Here is a 15,740-nt window from a genome sequence, read left to right as displayed (position 1 = left end):
TGAGCTGCGTTCGGAGCTCCAGGGCCTCTTGTGAGCAGACAATTAAGAAGAACTTGAAAACGGGAACAAAGCAATACAAAAATGATCTCTTGTGGTATGGCTTTAATTGTGACGATGCAAATCAGGATGCAATGCCCATGTGTGTTTATATGCAGGGAAGTACTGACAAATAATAAAACCCTCAAACCTTCAAAGGCATGGCGAATTTGAGGAAAAAACTTTTTCAATGGATACAGTGGGAACTTAAATCGTCAGCTGACGTCCTTAGCATAAATGTAACATTGAATGACAAAGCAAGTGAGATTGTGAGGACCAAGCAGGCTCATCTGCCGCATTAAGGTAAGCAATAATGGTGTGTCGTGAAGGTTGGCTGGCTTGGGTCCCGAATGTCCACCGGTAGGTAAAAGGCAGTCTATTTCAGACCTATGTGACCATATGTTTTCATCGGATTCTGCTCCGTTAAGCGTGTGAGGGCAAAGTGGGAAAGTGAATTGGGCCCCATTCTTACAGGGGTGGTTTGGAGCGAGGCCCTTCACAGGGTCAACTCCACATCCTCATGTGCTGGGTTGAGCCTAATTCAGTTTAAGGTGGTAGATAGGATGCACTTGACTAGGGCAAGGATGAGTGGATTTCTCCCAAATGTTGATAGAGGTGTGATCGCTGTTCTCTTGTCCTGGCTAGCCACACACACCTGTTCTGGTTGCCCCAAACTTATCGGCTTCTGGACTTCCTTTTTTAAGACCATGTCAGAGATTTCCATGTGATTTAGACCAGTGTCCGCTGATGACCATATTTGGGGTGCTGGATTCTCTGGTGATTCAGTCTGCGGAAGAGGCGGATGTTGTCGCCATTTTCTGATAGCCCAGAGGTGAATATTGCTTATTTGGAAGTCTTCCTCTCCGCCCAGTGCTCCTGCTTGTTTGGGTGACTTAATGTAATTCCTACACTTGGAGAAGTTCAAACTCTCCATTGGGAATCGGCGGAGAGCTTCTATCTGAGATGGCAGCCATTTTGTCCTTTTTTAAAAGTTAGTCACCATCCGTTGTTGAGGGTTTGGGTTAGTTTTGGTATTCAAGTGTTTTCTTTTTACTTTTATAATTGCTAGTGGATTTTTTGCATTCTTTTATTCTGGTTGGGTTGATTATTATGAAAAATATTCTAATAAACATTTTTTTTAAATCATTCCATGTCTCTCATTGTGCTCTTCTGCCTTAGAGCTTAACAGTACCAATATGGCTTGAAAGTTGTGTGCTTTAACCCTTGCAGGAAAGTATTCAAGATTATTTCTGCCTGAACAAATTATGTTTTGCCATATGTATTTTCAGCATTTTTTTGGATGATCTTGGTTGCTTTTTGAATTTATGACACCATTCCTATTTGTGAATCATTTTAAATTGTAGCAGTGATTTGTCAGCACTGAAAATTGGAATTTTGTTTGTCCGAGAATGGACACGTTTTCGTGTGAGATTCATTTGCCTCACTGAAGAATCTTCATCCTTAACAATGTCCTGCATGGTGTATGGATTCAAGTCCCACTCTTTGCAATAATAAGTCCATGGAGTTCAAGAGAATTTGTTAGACAAAAATAAGTTGAGCTTAGCATAGGTGAGCAAGTTTAAATTGACTGTCTGATTTTCTCAACACTTGATAAAAATCCGTGGGCTACCTGCATACTATGGTAACAAACTGCAAATAGGTATCTGATATTTTTAATACTACAATTTCTGCCACATATGTTTGTGAAATATACATCAAGGAAGTGGTGATACTTCTATTCCGTTCAGACCATCTATTACAGCTACATTTGTGAAAGCAACACATTGCACCACTTTTTAAAATTATTTTTCTGCATAAGAATCATGACCCCCGAGACTTTGGCACATACTCACGGCTGGCATTACAAAGGTATGTATAAAACTTCAATTTGAAACTGCTTTACTTTGATACACGACCATGCTCTAATTCTCTGCACATAGATGTAAATAAATTACTTGCTGTATATCTAGATTTTCACAAGTCAGAACATCTCAAAGAACTTTATAGCCAGTAAAGCAGTTATCGAAATTCCCCACTGTAGCAAAATATGTGGCAGTCTGTGCATATCATGATCTCCCAAATAGCATTGAGAAGTTGCCAAATATGTTTTCGTTGAGGGATCAGAGCTCTGAAAAGAGTCATATGGAATCGAAATGGTTTCTCTCTCCATAGATGCTGCCAGACCTGTTGAGTCTTTCCAGCATTTTTTGTTGTCATTGTTTATTCTTTATCTTGCTTCTGTTGCTCTAAGCATGGATTGTAGCTTTCTGCCTGACCTTGTGGTCAGTTGACGTACATTCTGTAAATCCGAAAGATTAAGAACGCATGTTGGTATCCCAAGCTCAGCCATTATGGGACTCCATTATTTGTGGCCTACGTAAAGTTGCATTTTGATCACTGCGAGAAAGGGCTGACCATAGATCACAGTGTATAAGTTGACCTTTTGAAGCCTCAACAATCCTCCCAAAAACATGAGTTGAGTTTATGTACCAAGACTAAAATATGAACTCCCAGTATGGTTGCCATTTTGAAACAAAAACATAATACCAGTAATTCTTCCTGAACTCGTGTGGTGCAGTTTATTAAATGAATTAATTGTACAATGATACCTTTAACCACAATCCGAACATTTTAAAATAGTCAGATTCATTGTCTTCAACATCCAACGCAAAGCTAATAGAATTAGTTCCGAGTTACGTTGGCGATGGCATCATCATAAGGATCCCACTTTGGATCAGATGTGGTGCTTTCAGCTTCAGAATTAATCCTCCATATCAAATCATCTTCCTTTCCATCTGTTGAATTTGACATTTCATGTTTTTTGAGTGATCTGATGACACTTGGTGCAGTAATAGCATCCCACAATTTGACGATCAAGCCACACACATCAAACGGGGCAGCACACATGCTGTTGCTATTTGTGAAGGTTTTTTTCTCTGTCAACCATCCGCCTGTTTAATTTGATACAAACATGATCCTCGATTGGCTTGTTGAGGCTCGCACCCAAAGATTGAACCATGGATATTAGAATCCCTGGGTGTCATTTCTCCACACCCACCTCTTGATCTCATCGGTTATTTGAATGTGCCTCAACTAAATTGCATTCTTTATGTATATCTTCCGGCTGCCTACCACATGTTACTTACTGATCCATAACTTCACTTCATCCTCATCCATCCAACTGTCTTCATGGATGTACACAAACTCCTGCAGAAAACTTGATGTTGAGTATGGTTTCACATTTGATAATTACCCTCCACTTTAACTTTGTTCATCTGGCAATGGAGGTTATCTTTTCATGTTCTGTCATTTTCTCTGAAACTACTTTCAAAACTTTCCACTTCAGTTTAGCTTCTGGCCAGATCGAAATTCATGTGGGTATTTCATCCATGTTTCCGATGTGATTTAATAGGTCCTCTATGTTTTTTGTCACTGATGATGGATTACAGGAAACAGGTAATTTTGGCATTGAGGTCTTTTGGTAGGCTCTGGACTTCTGCCACAACAGGCTGTTTTGTTACTTAAAGCGGCTGCAAGATGTTGGTCTAAAATCTTCACTAAATTCTCACCAGTTTATGGTGAGTACGTGCAAAGGCATGGCTTTTGGCGCTGGGAGAATGAGGTTGTTATTTTATGTCAGGTCAACTTAAATGCTGGGTCGACTTATATACCACGACCTAAGATACCTATTGAAGCAAATAGTTGTATTAGACATGATGCAATGGCCTGAATTGTAACAATTTGTTAAGCATATAGACATTTAATAATAATTAATAATCTTTATTGTCACAAGTAGGCTTACATCAACACTGCAATGACGTTACTATGACAAGCCCCTAGTCGTCACATTCCGGCGCCTGTTCGGGTACACGGGGAGAATTCAGAATGTCCACTTCACCTAACAGCACGTCTTTCAGGACTTGTGGGTGGAAACCGGAGCACACGGAGGAAACCCGCACAGACACGGGGAGAACGTGCAGACTCCACAGTGACCCAAGTTGGGAATCGAACCTGGGACCCTGGAGCTGTGAAAGAACATTGCTAACCACTGTGCTACCATGCCACCCCTCCTTTTAAGTCTTTTAATGTCTTTTTGGCCTTTTAAGCCTGTTTTCATTTGCATGAGATAAATAAGTGGCGTTTCACCCACATTTCCTCAAATGTTTTTCTACTTCAGTTCTCCAATTACCATGTTGTTCCAAACTTTGGGCGAGATTCTCCCAAAACGGGAGAAATCGTAAAGCTGCCGTAAAACCCGGGCGGGTTTTACGGCAGCGCGCCCCTTCCCGACCGGGGACCGATTCTGGTCCCCGGTCGGGGCTAGCAGCCCGACGCCGTAGGCTCCGGCAAGACGGGCTTAACGAAAATCGTTAAGCCCGCTTGCTGGAGTTAGCGCCGGCTGACGCGTCATATGACGTCAGCCGCGCATGCGCAGTTTGGAAGACTCCAACCCGCGCATGCGCGGGTGACGTCATCGCGTTTTTGCGTGAAACCCGCGCATGCGCGGGCCGGGTTGCCCCTCAGCCGCCCCGCGAATGGATACTGCGGGGCGGCGGAAGGACAAGTAGTGCGCGGGCATCGGGCCCGCTGCCCGCGATTGGTGCCCACCGATCACGGGCCCATGGCACCCTTGGCACGGCCGTGGTACTGCCGTGCCAATCGGTGCCATGGTTATAAAAAGCGAGTTTGTGACGCCGTTTTTACGAACGGCAAGACCAGGTGTGTTTGCCGTTCATAAAAACGGCGGAAAGGGCTGGGACTTCGGCCCATCTAACAGCTGAGAATCGCTGCCAGCCGTAAAAAAACGGCGGCAGCGATTCGGGTCGGGACTTCGGCGGGGGCGGGGGAGAATAGCGGGAGGGCGGCAAAAATGTCGGGAAGGCCCTCCCGCTATTCTCCCACCCGTCGTGGGGGTCGGAGAATTTCGCCCTTTATTTTTCCAACTCAAAAGGCAGCAAGGGGAAAAGTGAAAGGCAGAGAAACCAAAACCAAAAAGGGCTAGAGTACAGAGACTGTGGAGAACTCAGTGAATGGGTCCAGTAAGGCTAAGAGAAATAAAAAATAGGGAGAGTATACAAAACATGACTGGACAGATGGTCTGAGAAATCAGGGCATAGAGCAAGTGAAGTTCAGATTAAACTGTATTCATTTTAATGCAAGAGGCCTGATGGGCAAGGCAGATGAACTCAGGGCATGGATGGATACATGGACCGGGATATTACAGCTATTATTGAAACATGGCTCAGACCATAAGACATTGGAGCAGAATTAGGCCACTCAGTCTAACGAGTCTGTTCCACCATTCAATCATGGCTGATATGTTTCTCATTCCCATTCTTCTGCCTTCTCCCCAGAACCCCTGATCCCCTTATTAATCAAGAACCTATCTATCTCTGTCTTAAAGGCACTCAGTGATTTGGCCTTCACAGCCTTCTGCGGCAGAGAGTTCCACAGATTCACCACTTTCTGGCTGAAGGAATTCCTCCTCATCTCTGTTTTGAAGGATTGTCCCTTTAGTCTGATGTTGTGTACTCTGGTTCTAGTTTTTCCTACAAGTGAAAACATCCTCTCTACGTCCACTCTATCTAGGCCTCGCAATATCCTGTAAGTTTCAATAAGATCCTCCCTCATCCTTCTAAACTCCAATGAGTACAGACCCAGGATGTTCAACCATTCCTCATATGACAAGCAAAGGGAGGGGCAGGATTGGCAGCTCAATGTTCGAGGGTACAGATGCAATAGGAAAGATAGAGCAGGAGGTAAGAGAGGAGGGGAGTTGCATTTTTGATTAGGGAGAATATCACGGCAGTACTGAGAGAGGATATATCCGAGGGTTCGCCCACTGAGTCTATATGGGTAGAAAATAAGGAGAGATCACTTGGATAGTATTGCCCTACAGGCCCCCAAATAGTCGGTGGGAAATTGAGGATCAAATATGTAAGGAGATTACAGACAGCTGCAAGAAAAATAGGGTGGTAATAGCGGGGGACTTTAACTTTCCCAACATTGCCTGGGACAGCCATAGCATTAAGGGCTTGGATTGAGAGAAATTTGTTGGGTGTATTCAGGAAGAATTTCTCATTCAGTATGTGGATGGCCTGACTAGAGAGGGAGCAAAACCTGACCTCCTTTTGGGGAATAAGGAAGGGCTATGGAGCATGATCGGTCTGGCCCAAATTGGGGCAAGGCCAATTTTGATGGGATTAGACAAGAACTTTAAAATGATGGGGGGGCTCTCAAAAGGGTGCTGACCTGGGTTCAGGATAAGCACATTCCTTTTAGATTGAAGGGCAAGGCTGATAGAAGTAGGGAACCCTGGATGACTTGGGATATTGAGGCCCTGGGGAAAAAAAGGAGGAGGCAAAAGCCATGCATAGGCAGCTGGGATCAAGTGTATCCCTTGAAGGGTATAGAAGTTGGCGGAGTACAATTAAGAGCGAAATCAGGAGGGCAAAAAGGGAACATGAGGTTGCTATGACAGATAAGGCAAAGGAGAATCCACAGAGCTTCTACAAATACATAAAGGGCAAAAGAGTAACTAGAGAGAGAGTAGAGCCTCTTAAGAATCTACAAGGTCATCTATATGCGGATCCACTAGAGATGGGGGAGATCCTAAATTAATATTTCTCATCACCATTTACTGTTGAAAAAGGCATGGATCTAAGGGAACTTGGGCAAATAAATATTGATGTCTTGAGGAATGTACATATTACAGAGAAGGAGGTGCTGGAAGTCTTGAAGCGCATCAAGGTAGATAAATCCCTGGGAACTGATGAAATGTATCCCAGGATGTTTTGGGAGGCTAGGGAGGCAATTGCGGATCCCCTAGCAGAGATAATTGAATTGTTGACAGCCACAGTGAGTTTCCTGAAGATTGGAGGGTAGCAAATGCTGTGCCTTTGTTTAAGAAGGGCCGCAGGGAAAAGCCTGGGAATTACAGACCGGTGAGCTTAACATCTGCTGTTGTTGGAAGGTATTCTGAGAGACAGGATCTACAGTCATTTATAGAGGCAAGGACTGATTAGGGACAGTCAGCATGGCTTTGTGAGTGGAAAATCATGTCTCACGAATTTGATTTGAGTTTTTTTGAAGGGGTAAAGTAGACGAGGGCAGTGCAGTTGAAGTTGTCTACATGGACTTTAGCAAGGCCTTTGACAAGATACCACATGGTAGGTTGTTGCATAGTTTAAATTGCATGGCATCCAGGGTGAGGTAGCCAATTGGATACAAAGTTGGCTTGACTACAGAAAACAAAGGGTGGTTGTGGAAAGTTGTTTTTCCAAACTGAAGGTCTGTGACCAGCAGTGTGCCTCAGGGATCAGTGCTGGGTCCACTGTTATTTGTTATTTATATTCATGACTTGGATGAGAATTTAGGAGGCATGGTTAGTAAGTTTGCAGATGACACCAAGGTTGGTGTCATAGTGGACAGTGAAGAAAGTTATCTAGGGTTGCTATGGGATCATGATCAATTGGGCCAGTGGGCAGATGAATGGTAGTTGGAGTTTATTTAGATAAATGTGAGGTGATGCGTTTTGGTAGCTCGAATCGGAGCCGGACCTACTCAGTTAATGGTAGGGTGTTGTGGAGAGTTATAGAATAAAGAGATCTAGGTGTACAGGTTCATAGCTCCTTGAAAGTGGAGTCACAGGTGGACAGGGTGGTGAAGAAGGCATTCAGCAGAACATTGAATACAGGAGCTGGGACGTCTTGTTGAAGTTGTAGGAGACAATAGTAAGGCCACACTTTGAATACTGTGTACATTTCTGGACCCCTATTATATAACTAGAAAGAGTGCAAAAAAGATTTACTAGGATGCAACCAGGACTTGATGGTTTGAGTTATAAGGAGAGGCTGAATAGAGTGTGACTTTTTTCCCAGTAGCATAGGAGGCTTAGGAGTGATCTTATAAAAGTCTTTAAAATACTGAGGGGCATAGATAAGGCAAATAGTCAACAAGGTAGGGGAGTCTAAAACTATAGAGAGTATAGGTTTAAGGTGCAAGGGGAAAGGGTCCAAAAGGGCGTTTTTTTCAGAGGGTGGTGAGTGTCTGGAACGAGCTGCCAGAGGCAGTAGTAGAGGTGGGTACAATTTTGTCTTTTTAAAAAGTATTTAGACAGTTACATAGGTATAGAGGGTACGGGCCAAATGTGGGGAATTGGGACGAGCTTAGTGGTTAAAAATTGGGTAGCATGGACAAGTTGGGCCGAAGGGACTGTGTCCATGCTGTGACTCTGACTCTAAACACCCTATTCCCCCAAAACCTGCTCTAAGTCTAATTTTCACGTTTGACTCCTTTTGCAATGTGCTTTCATTCCATTGATAAAATAGAATTCCCCAAGACTTGTGCACCATAATTGGACCATTATCAAACTGCATCCAGATGGAGCATTTACCCTTTATCGATCCTTCAATATACCGAGGAAGGAACTACCTGGCGGCCACCTCGGAAAAATGTGCCCCTCATTAGATTTTCTTATTATCCTAGTCAATACTTTAGGTAATTGTCAATGTTCTACCTCGACTTCTTGCAGGTCATTGATCAGCAGAAATATTTATGCATTTCATGGCTGATTAGTTTTTCGGTTCTTTATGCCAAGATTAAATGTGGTGCCTTTTTGAATACCCTGTCGAAATCAGATGTGCAGATGTATCTGCACAAAATGGGGACTGAATCTGTGGCATTACTAGTACTAATCCATCTTGCGTTAGGAAATTAACCGCGTCAATTGGGGGAGTTTTTTTGTATTCCGTTTGCAGGACGTGGCAGGCTGGGCCAACATTTCGTTGCCAATCCCAAACTGTCCTGCATTTCAGAGGGCATTTGAGAGCCAACCACATTACTGTGGTTCCAGAGTTACGTAGGCCAGGTAAGGACAGCAGATTTCCTTTCCCAAAGGACATATTGCAACAATCGATAATGGTTTCATGGTCACCGTTAGACTTTTCAATTGAATTCAAATTTCACCATCTGCCATGGTGGGATTTGAACCTGGGTCCTTAGATCTTGCTCTGGATTACTGGTCCACTGACATTACTACTATGCCAAATGTTATGATTTTATTATATAAAGAGACTTTTTTATGATATACCATAAAACACACGCATTTTCTGTCTTACAATTTTATCAGTGAACAGTGAAATACTGTATTTAATTTGAGCAGCTATAGGGAATTACAGCAGCTGTGATAATAGAAGAAAAAACTGCTCATGCATCAAGTAAAAGAAATGCCGATGTGGAATTAAAACGAGCACAATTTTGAAAACTGCTTTATACCTGTAAATATAATGGGTTCTAACATACTGTCTTTTCACTCTGTAAATTGGAAAGATTTTCTAAATAATTGCTGTAATTGAAATCTCAAGGATTTTAAAATTAATCTTCCTCAACCTTGCTAATTATCCAATTGTTCATCAAACCAAAATATATCACCACTTGTTACGTAGTCGATGCCTATAAATTGATTTGCCAGTGTCAAAGGGACTATGATTTGCCTCAACAGATAACTGTGGTTTCCATGGTGATGAAACACCAATCAACAGTCACTATTTTGGACTGAACTACTTTGGTTCAACAGAGGTGGAAAAATAGATTAATATGTGACTGCGTTACTTAAATATTTGATTAGTGTAAATTAAATGATTACCTTGTTTATTTGGGGTAAAATTATTTTTAATAGCTTGGAATATATGGCACAGCACCGAGCTGTTGATGAAATATTGTAACCCGTTCATGTCTTAACCCAATGCTGTATGCAGCTGATGCAGTTGTTCTGTGGTTGCATCAAGCCCCTCTGTTATGTTCACCCTTTTAATTGAGCTGGAAGAAATGTGGAAGTCCAGTGATTAGTTTTTGGAAATAACCCAATCAACCAGCTCTGCTTTTTATTTGATTATCAAGGTGACACAGCTTCAAAATGGCCCGTAGACATTGTCATTTGTAAGTACACAGTTACCCCATATATTTCTGCAGCATATAACAGGTTACGTCTTGAATAGTTAGTGGGTAATAGCATTAAGAGATGGACATAGGGTCATCTGGTGACTGGAAGCCCTTTCCAGTGATTTAAACGGCTGTAGCAACTGGCTCTATGTTAATGCTATAATGGACGTTTTGTTTTCCACTTGTGCTAGAAATGCTTAAATATAACTTATAATGTACAAGGTAGCGTATAAGATGGTTGCAGCCAGGTATGCAGTAATAATGCGATTAGCTATCAAAGCCACATTTTAAAGCTTATGGGGACTGTCTAACTTAGTGGCTCATTGCAAAACGTTGTGGCAAATGCGTAAGCATATAGCCACGGGTAAGGATGACAATTTGCATAATATATCTTGACACCACATAATCTTGTACAGTTTGAAAATATACTGAACCGTTTTAAAACAAAATCTGTAACCTGAGGGGTCAAATAATTTTCAACACGGTGGTGGCAGTGAGGAATGGGGGATTCTTTAATCAAGAAGCTGTCGTACATTTTTAGCTTGATGTAGTGAAAAACAATTGCATGTCAAACTCACTAAGAGCAATGGGGGATACTGCACATCTCAGAATTTGAATCTCGGCGTACAGATATTTTATGGCTTTCTGATGATAAATCAAAAAATAGTTTCCTGTCGATGAGCAAGCTGGACAAATCTTGCATTTCATCGTCTTCAGTGTTGATTTGTAAGCCATTGGTGTTCCTGTGCATATTGTGGTTATTTTGTCTACATTTAGTATGGAGAGAGATCACCAAATGTTTTGTGTAATAAATGAGAAATTATAGGGGAATTCAATAGAAGTCAGGTTTTTAAATTGATCATTTCCATGCATGCCCAGACTGATCTTTTATCCAAGGTCAAAATGGAATGCCTGCAATATTTGTTGCCGAAGCATTTGGCGGTGTCATTTACAAATAAATTGTGGATGATCGGTTATGGAGAGAAAAGTCATGAAAGACTGCCATCCTTACTATATTGCAACTGTGTCAGGTAACACAGAAATTGTAGTTGCAGTTTGGAGCAAATATTGCTGGCGATTGTTAATTCCAGCTTGTTCAGTTCCAAGAAATCTGAAGCTTCCAATTTGAAATACTGTTGATTCACCTGGGTGTTTGTGTGTATGTAGATGTGTGCTTCCTTCTCCTTGCGTTGTTCTGTTTAAGCATCCAAGGTCATGTTTATTATTAACCACTTTCAGTCTTTTGGCCCCTTGGACCTCACGAACTATTAATATTCGTTAGGGACAGCATTTTTTTTTAAAAGAAAAGACTAAGTTAACAATTCTTCTTTGTCAATGGACTGTTTTTTATACAATTCCAATTAAATCATCAGTTTTTTAAATCAACAGTTGATGGAGTATAAAAGCAGGGAATTCTTGTTACAGACATTAAGACCGCACTTGGGATATTGTATACAGTTTTGGTCTTTGTGGAAGGATATAATTGAGTGGGAAACAATTCATGGAAGATTCACCATGCTGATTCCTGGGATGAAGGGGTTATCTTATGAGGAAAACATTGAAAATGTTAGGCCTACACCTATTGAGGTTTAGAAGAATTGAAGAAGATTGTATTGAAACACAAGGTTCAGAGGGGGCTTGACAACGTAGATACCGAGAGGATGTTTAATTTGTGATGGAATAAAGAACTAGGGGGCACAGTTGGGGGTCTCCCATTTAAGATGGAAATGTGGAGGAATTTCTGAAGCAGCCATTAGTCTTTGGAATTTTCTTCCTTAGGGGGCAATGGAGGCTGTCATTGAATATATTCAAAGCTGCGTTAACCTGATTTTTGATCTGTAAAGGATTCTAGGGTTCATTGAATCCCTGCAGTGCAGAAAGAGGCCATTCGGCACATCCAGTCTGTGCCGGCACTCTGAAGGAGCACCCTACCTAGGCCTGTTTCCCCCAACCTATCCCCGTAACCCTACCTAACCTGTACATCTTTAGGACTGTGGGACGAAACCCACGCAGACACAGGAAGAACGTGCAAACTCCACACAGTCATACACAGCCAAAATTGAAACAGGATCCCTGGCGCTGTGAGGTTGCAGAGCTTGCCACTGTGCTGCCTGAGTTATGGGGGTCAAAGTGCCATTAAGGCGACAGTCAGATCAGCCACGATCTTGCTGAATGTCGGAGAGGACATGATGCAGCAAATTGCCTACTTATATTTTATTTCAAGTGTTCTTTGTGCAATACCATTAATTTCTGAAGTTTGCTTTTTTGCATTTATTGCAAATTAGAATAGTTTCTGCCGTTGTCTAGTTCGCTTGAATTGTTAGAGAAAAGAAGCATTAACATTAATTTATGAAAAATCGCAGAAAAAATCTAGGGTATTTGCTTCTTCATCTCTTTCAAGTTCCCCTTCTGATTCCCATGGTGGCTGATGTGGTTAACGGTTCCCTCTATTCAGGTGTTGTCCCCCTCTCCTTTTTAAACCTGCCATAATCTCACAATTCCTGAAAAAACCACCCTTTGACCACACTGTCCTTGCAAGCGACAGTACCATAATACAAGTTCACTTTTTCCTGGAGTCCTTGAATGTGTTGCCGTCACCCATCTAACCCGGAACTGGAGGTCCGACTCTATTCATAGAACTTGCAGTCAGAAGGAGGCCATTTAGCCCATTGAGTCTGAACTCTTTGCAAAGGGCACCCTATCTAAGTCCACACCTACACCCCATCCCTGTAACCCAGCAACCCCACCCAACCTTTTTGGACACCCAAGGGCAATTTAGCATGGCCTAACCTGCACACCTTTGGACTGTGGGAGGAAACCAGATCACCAGGAGGAAACCCACACAGACACTGGGAGAACGTGCGGACTCCGCACAGACCGTGACCGAAGCCGGGAATCGAATCTGGGACCCTGGAGCTGTGAAGCAACTGTGCTAACCACTGCTACCGTGCCCCCTCTATCAGGCTTTCACCGCTGCCACAATAACCAAAAAGCTCTCACCAAATTCAAACATTGTATCCTATGTGACTGTGAAGAAGGTAATCTTCATCATCCTCAACTTGTCCACAGTCTTTGACACGGTTGACAACACCATCTTCTCCCAGCACATCTCCACCCTTGCCCAGCTGGACTGCTCTCACTTGTTCCATTCTTATCCAGCTCTCATTTGCAATAATTTCTCTTCCCATTCTTACACTGTTACCTTTGTGTCCCCCAAGGATCTACCCCTTGCCCCTCTCCTATTTCTCAACCACCTGCCGCTCCATAAAAACATCATCTTGAAGCGCATGGGTTTTCACAATGCGCTGATGACACCCAGCTCAACCACCCACCCAACTCTTTTGATACCTCCACTGTTGCTAAATTATCAGGCTGCTTATCCATGATCTGATGAGCAGAAACGTCCTCCAATTAAATATTGGGAAGACCAAGCCATTGTTCTTCATCTAGACTCCAAGCTCTGTTCCTTATCCAGCGGCTCCATCCCTCTCTCGGGCGACAGTTCAAGGCTACGCCAGTCTGTTCACAATTTTGTGTCATACTTAACCCCAAGATGCGTTTCCGATCCCACATTAGCACCACCATGAAGGTCTAGCATTATCATCTCTGCAATATCACCTGATTTGCCCCTCTACTTTGCTTTACTCCTTTTGAGATGCTGCTTAAAGCCTACCTCTTGACAAAGTTTAAGGTTTAGCACAGTGGGCTAAATCCCTGGCTTGTAATAAAGAACAATGCCAGCAGCGCGGGTTCAATTCCCGTACCAGCCTCCCCGAACAGGCGCCGGAATGTGGCAACTAGGGCGCAGATTGTTGAATGAGTTAGCTGAAGACGCCCCCTCCAGCCACGTGCATCACTTCCCCCAGGGTGATGTCAGCCTGAAGGACTGGGAATCAGACCCCCCCCCCCCCCCAAGCCCACGGTTATCATAGAATTTACAGTGCAGAAGGAGGCCATTTGGCCCATCGAGTCTGCACCGGGTCTTCGAAAGAGCAGCCTACCCAAGGTCAACACCTCCACCCTATCCCCATAACCCAGTAACCCCACCCAACACTAAGGGCAATTTTGGACACTAAGGGCAATTTATCATGGCCAATCCACCTAACCTGCACATCTTTGGACTGTGGGCGGAAACCGGAGCACCCGGAGGAAACCCACGCACACACGGGGAGGATGTGCAGACTCTGCACAGACAGTGACCCAAGCCGGAATCTAACCTGGGACCCTGGAGCTGTGAGGCAATTGTGCTATCCACAATGCTACCGTGCTGCCAGTCACAGTGGGACCATACGGGCAGTCACAGCCCAGCTACTTCAACAGAGTTCGAATGGGCTTCATGATGGGCTGTGCAGTTGGTATGCATGGTGCATGTTTTGGCAGTTTCTCATGCCTCCGGCTGGGACTGAGGGGGCGAGAGAAGCTGGGTGGTGTGGGGAAGACCATGATGCAGAGCGGAGGCACATTTGGAACCTTCATGGCGATTGGAATGGGAATCAGATGCTAACGACCATTCTTCTCTTTCTGCTGAAATTTCAAGACTTGCAGATAATGTATCACCGGTCTCTGTCCCTTTGATTATCAGCTGTATAATAATGGAGATTAAAGTGTATGAATTACTATTGCATCAAAAAAAAAGAATTAGCTGAAATAGCGTGGAAATGTCAGCACAAATTCTAAACTTTATATATTCAAAGACATTTAAAAAATGTGACTAAGAATAGTTCAATGAGTTGATAAGAAAATAGAGTTGCAACCAGGGCTCTCTCTTAAAGTTTATACTACCTTTATACATGAATCTCTATGGTTCATCACAGTAGGGTGGTTCCAATTACTGATAATGGGCATTGCGTGTCCAAATACTAAGCATGTTCGATAGTTGGCAGCGGGAAGCTGTCAGATATTTCTGATGCGGCCCTGTTGGTGTTCTGTGTTGTCAAGAAATAGAAATGTGCTGCAGTAACTTTGAAGTCAGGCTTTAGATTCACAGAGTAAAATGTATTAGCTAGAAGGTAAATTTCCAGTTTGGTTTGAATTGGTAGATCGCTTCCAAGACAAATCTCCACTCCTCACTCTCTCTCTTTCTTTCTCTCATTCTCTCTCTCTCTCCCTCCTCCTCCTCTCTCTCCCCCCCCCCCCCCCCCCCCCCTTCCTCTGTTGTATTGGCTGAATTCCAGTATTGCATCATTCATCTTGTATGAACCCAGATGATGGCCGGAATTTGATCAGACCCAACAGGGAAATCTGAAGGATCACTGTTGGGTTGGCAGGTCAATACGTTTCTACTTCTGGGCAATCCTGCAGGAGGAGAGTGAGCAACCAAAATGGTTACCCATCCAGCAGTGTCAAGTATCCCATAAGCGGCAATTAACAGGCCACTTGGGGTCGAATTGGGAACATTTTTGGGATTATACCAAGGGTGAACCAGCCCCAAATCCCTGGAGACAGTCTCGTGGTCCCTCCCTGGTAGACCAGGGAGGCCACTTTTAGTTATATCTAAAGCACCTCCAAGATGGTTCTGCCACAGGGCTGCAGTTTCAGGTTACTCTGGGGAGGAGGTCCCCCATCACAATGTCAGCCTGGCAACTGTGGCTGCAAATTTTAATAATTTAATTAATGCATCTTCTGAGGGCACCTCGTCATTCTGCTTGCCGGAGTAGCAGCCATCTCCTGGTGGGGCTAGCGGCAGGACACCACTGCATGCCCTCCCGTGAGCTATGGAACAAGGTGAGTGTTGGGAAAAATGTCGCGGTAACACAGGCAAA

General features: G+C 43.4%; 2 protein-coding genes across 5 annotated transcripts in view; both read left to right on the top strand.

Moving 5' to 3' along the window:
* The window catches only part of iqsec1b (IQ motif and Sec7 domain ArfGEF 1b), a 577,194-nt gene that overhangs the window by 294,575 nt on the left and 266,879 nt on the right, over positions 1 to 15,740 (top strand). Inside the window, exon 1 of one of the 4 annotated variants that reach the window (XM_038812715.1) lies at positions 9,841 to 9,975. The exons of the other annotated variants lie outside the window; for them this stretch is intronic. Coding sequence (XP_038668643.1) covers positions 9,953 to 9,975 — 23 coding nt within the window. The 5' untranslated portion in view covers positions 9,841 to 9,952. Of the gene's footprint in view, positions 1 to 9,840; positions 9,976 to 15,740 lie in introns of those variants that run through there. 4 annotated transcript variants of the gene reach the window in all.
* Positions 14,249 to 14,602, top strand: LOC119973212 (reactive oxygen species modulator 1-like; the record flags this gene model as incomplete). The annotated part of the gene is made up of 1 exon (XM_038810871.1): positions 14,249 to 14,602. A coding segment is annotated over one exon (234 nt), but the record flags the coding sequence as incomplete, so codon positions are not given.

Source organism: Scyliorhinus canicula, chromosome 11 (genome assembly GCF_902713615.1).
Source record: "Scyliorhinus canicula chromosome 11, sScyCan1.1, whole genome shotgun sequence".
Taxonomy (NCBI): Eukaryota; Metazoa; Chordata; class Chondrichthyes; order Carcharhiniformes; family Scyliorhinidae; genus Scyliorhinus; species Scyliorhinus canicula.
Note: the sequence above shows the minus strand (reverse complement) of the source record. Positions and strands in the feature narration are given on the sequence as shown.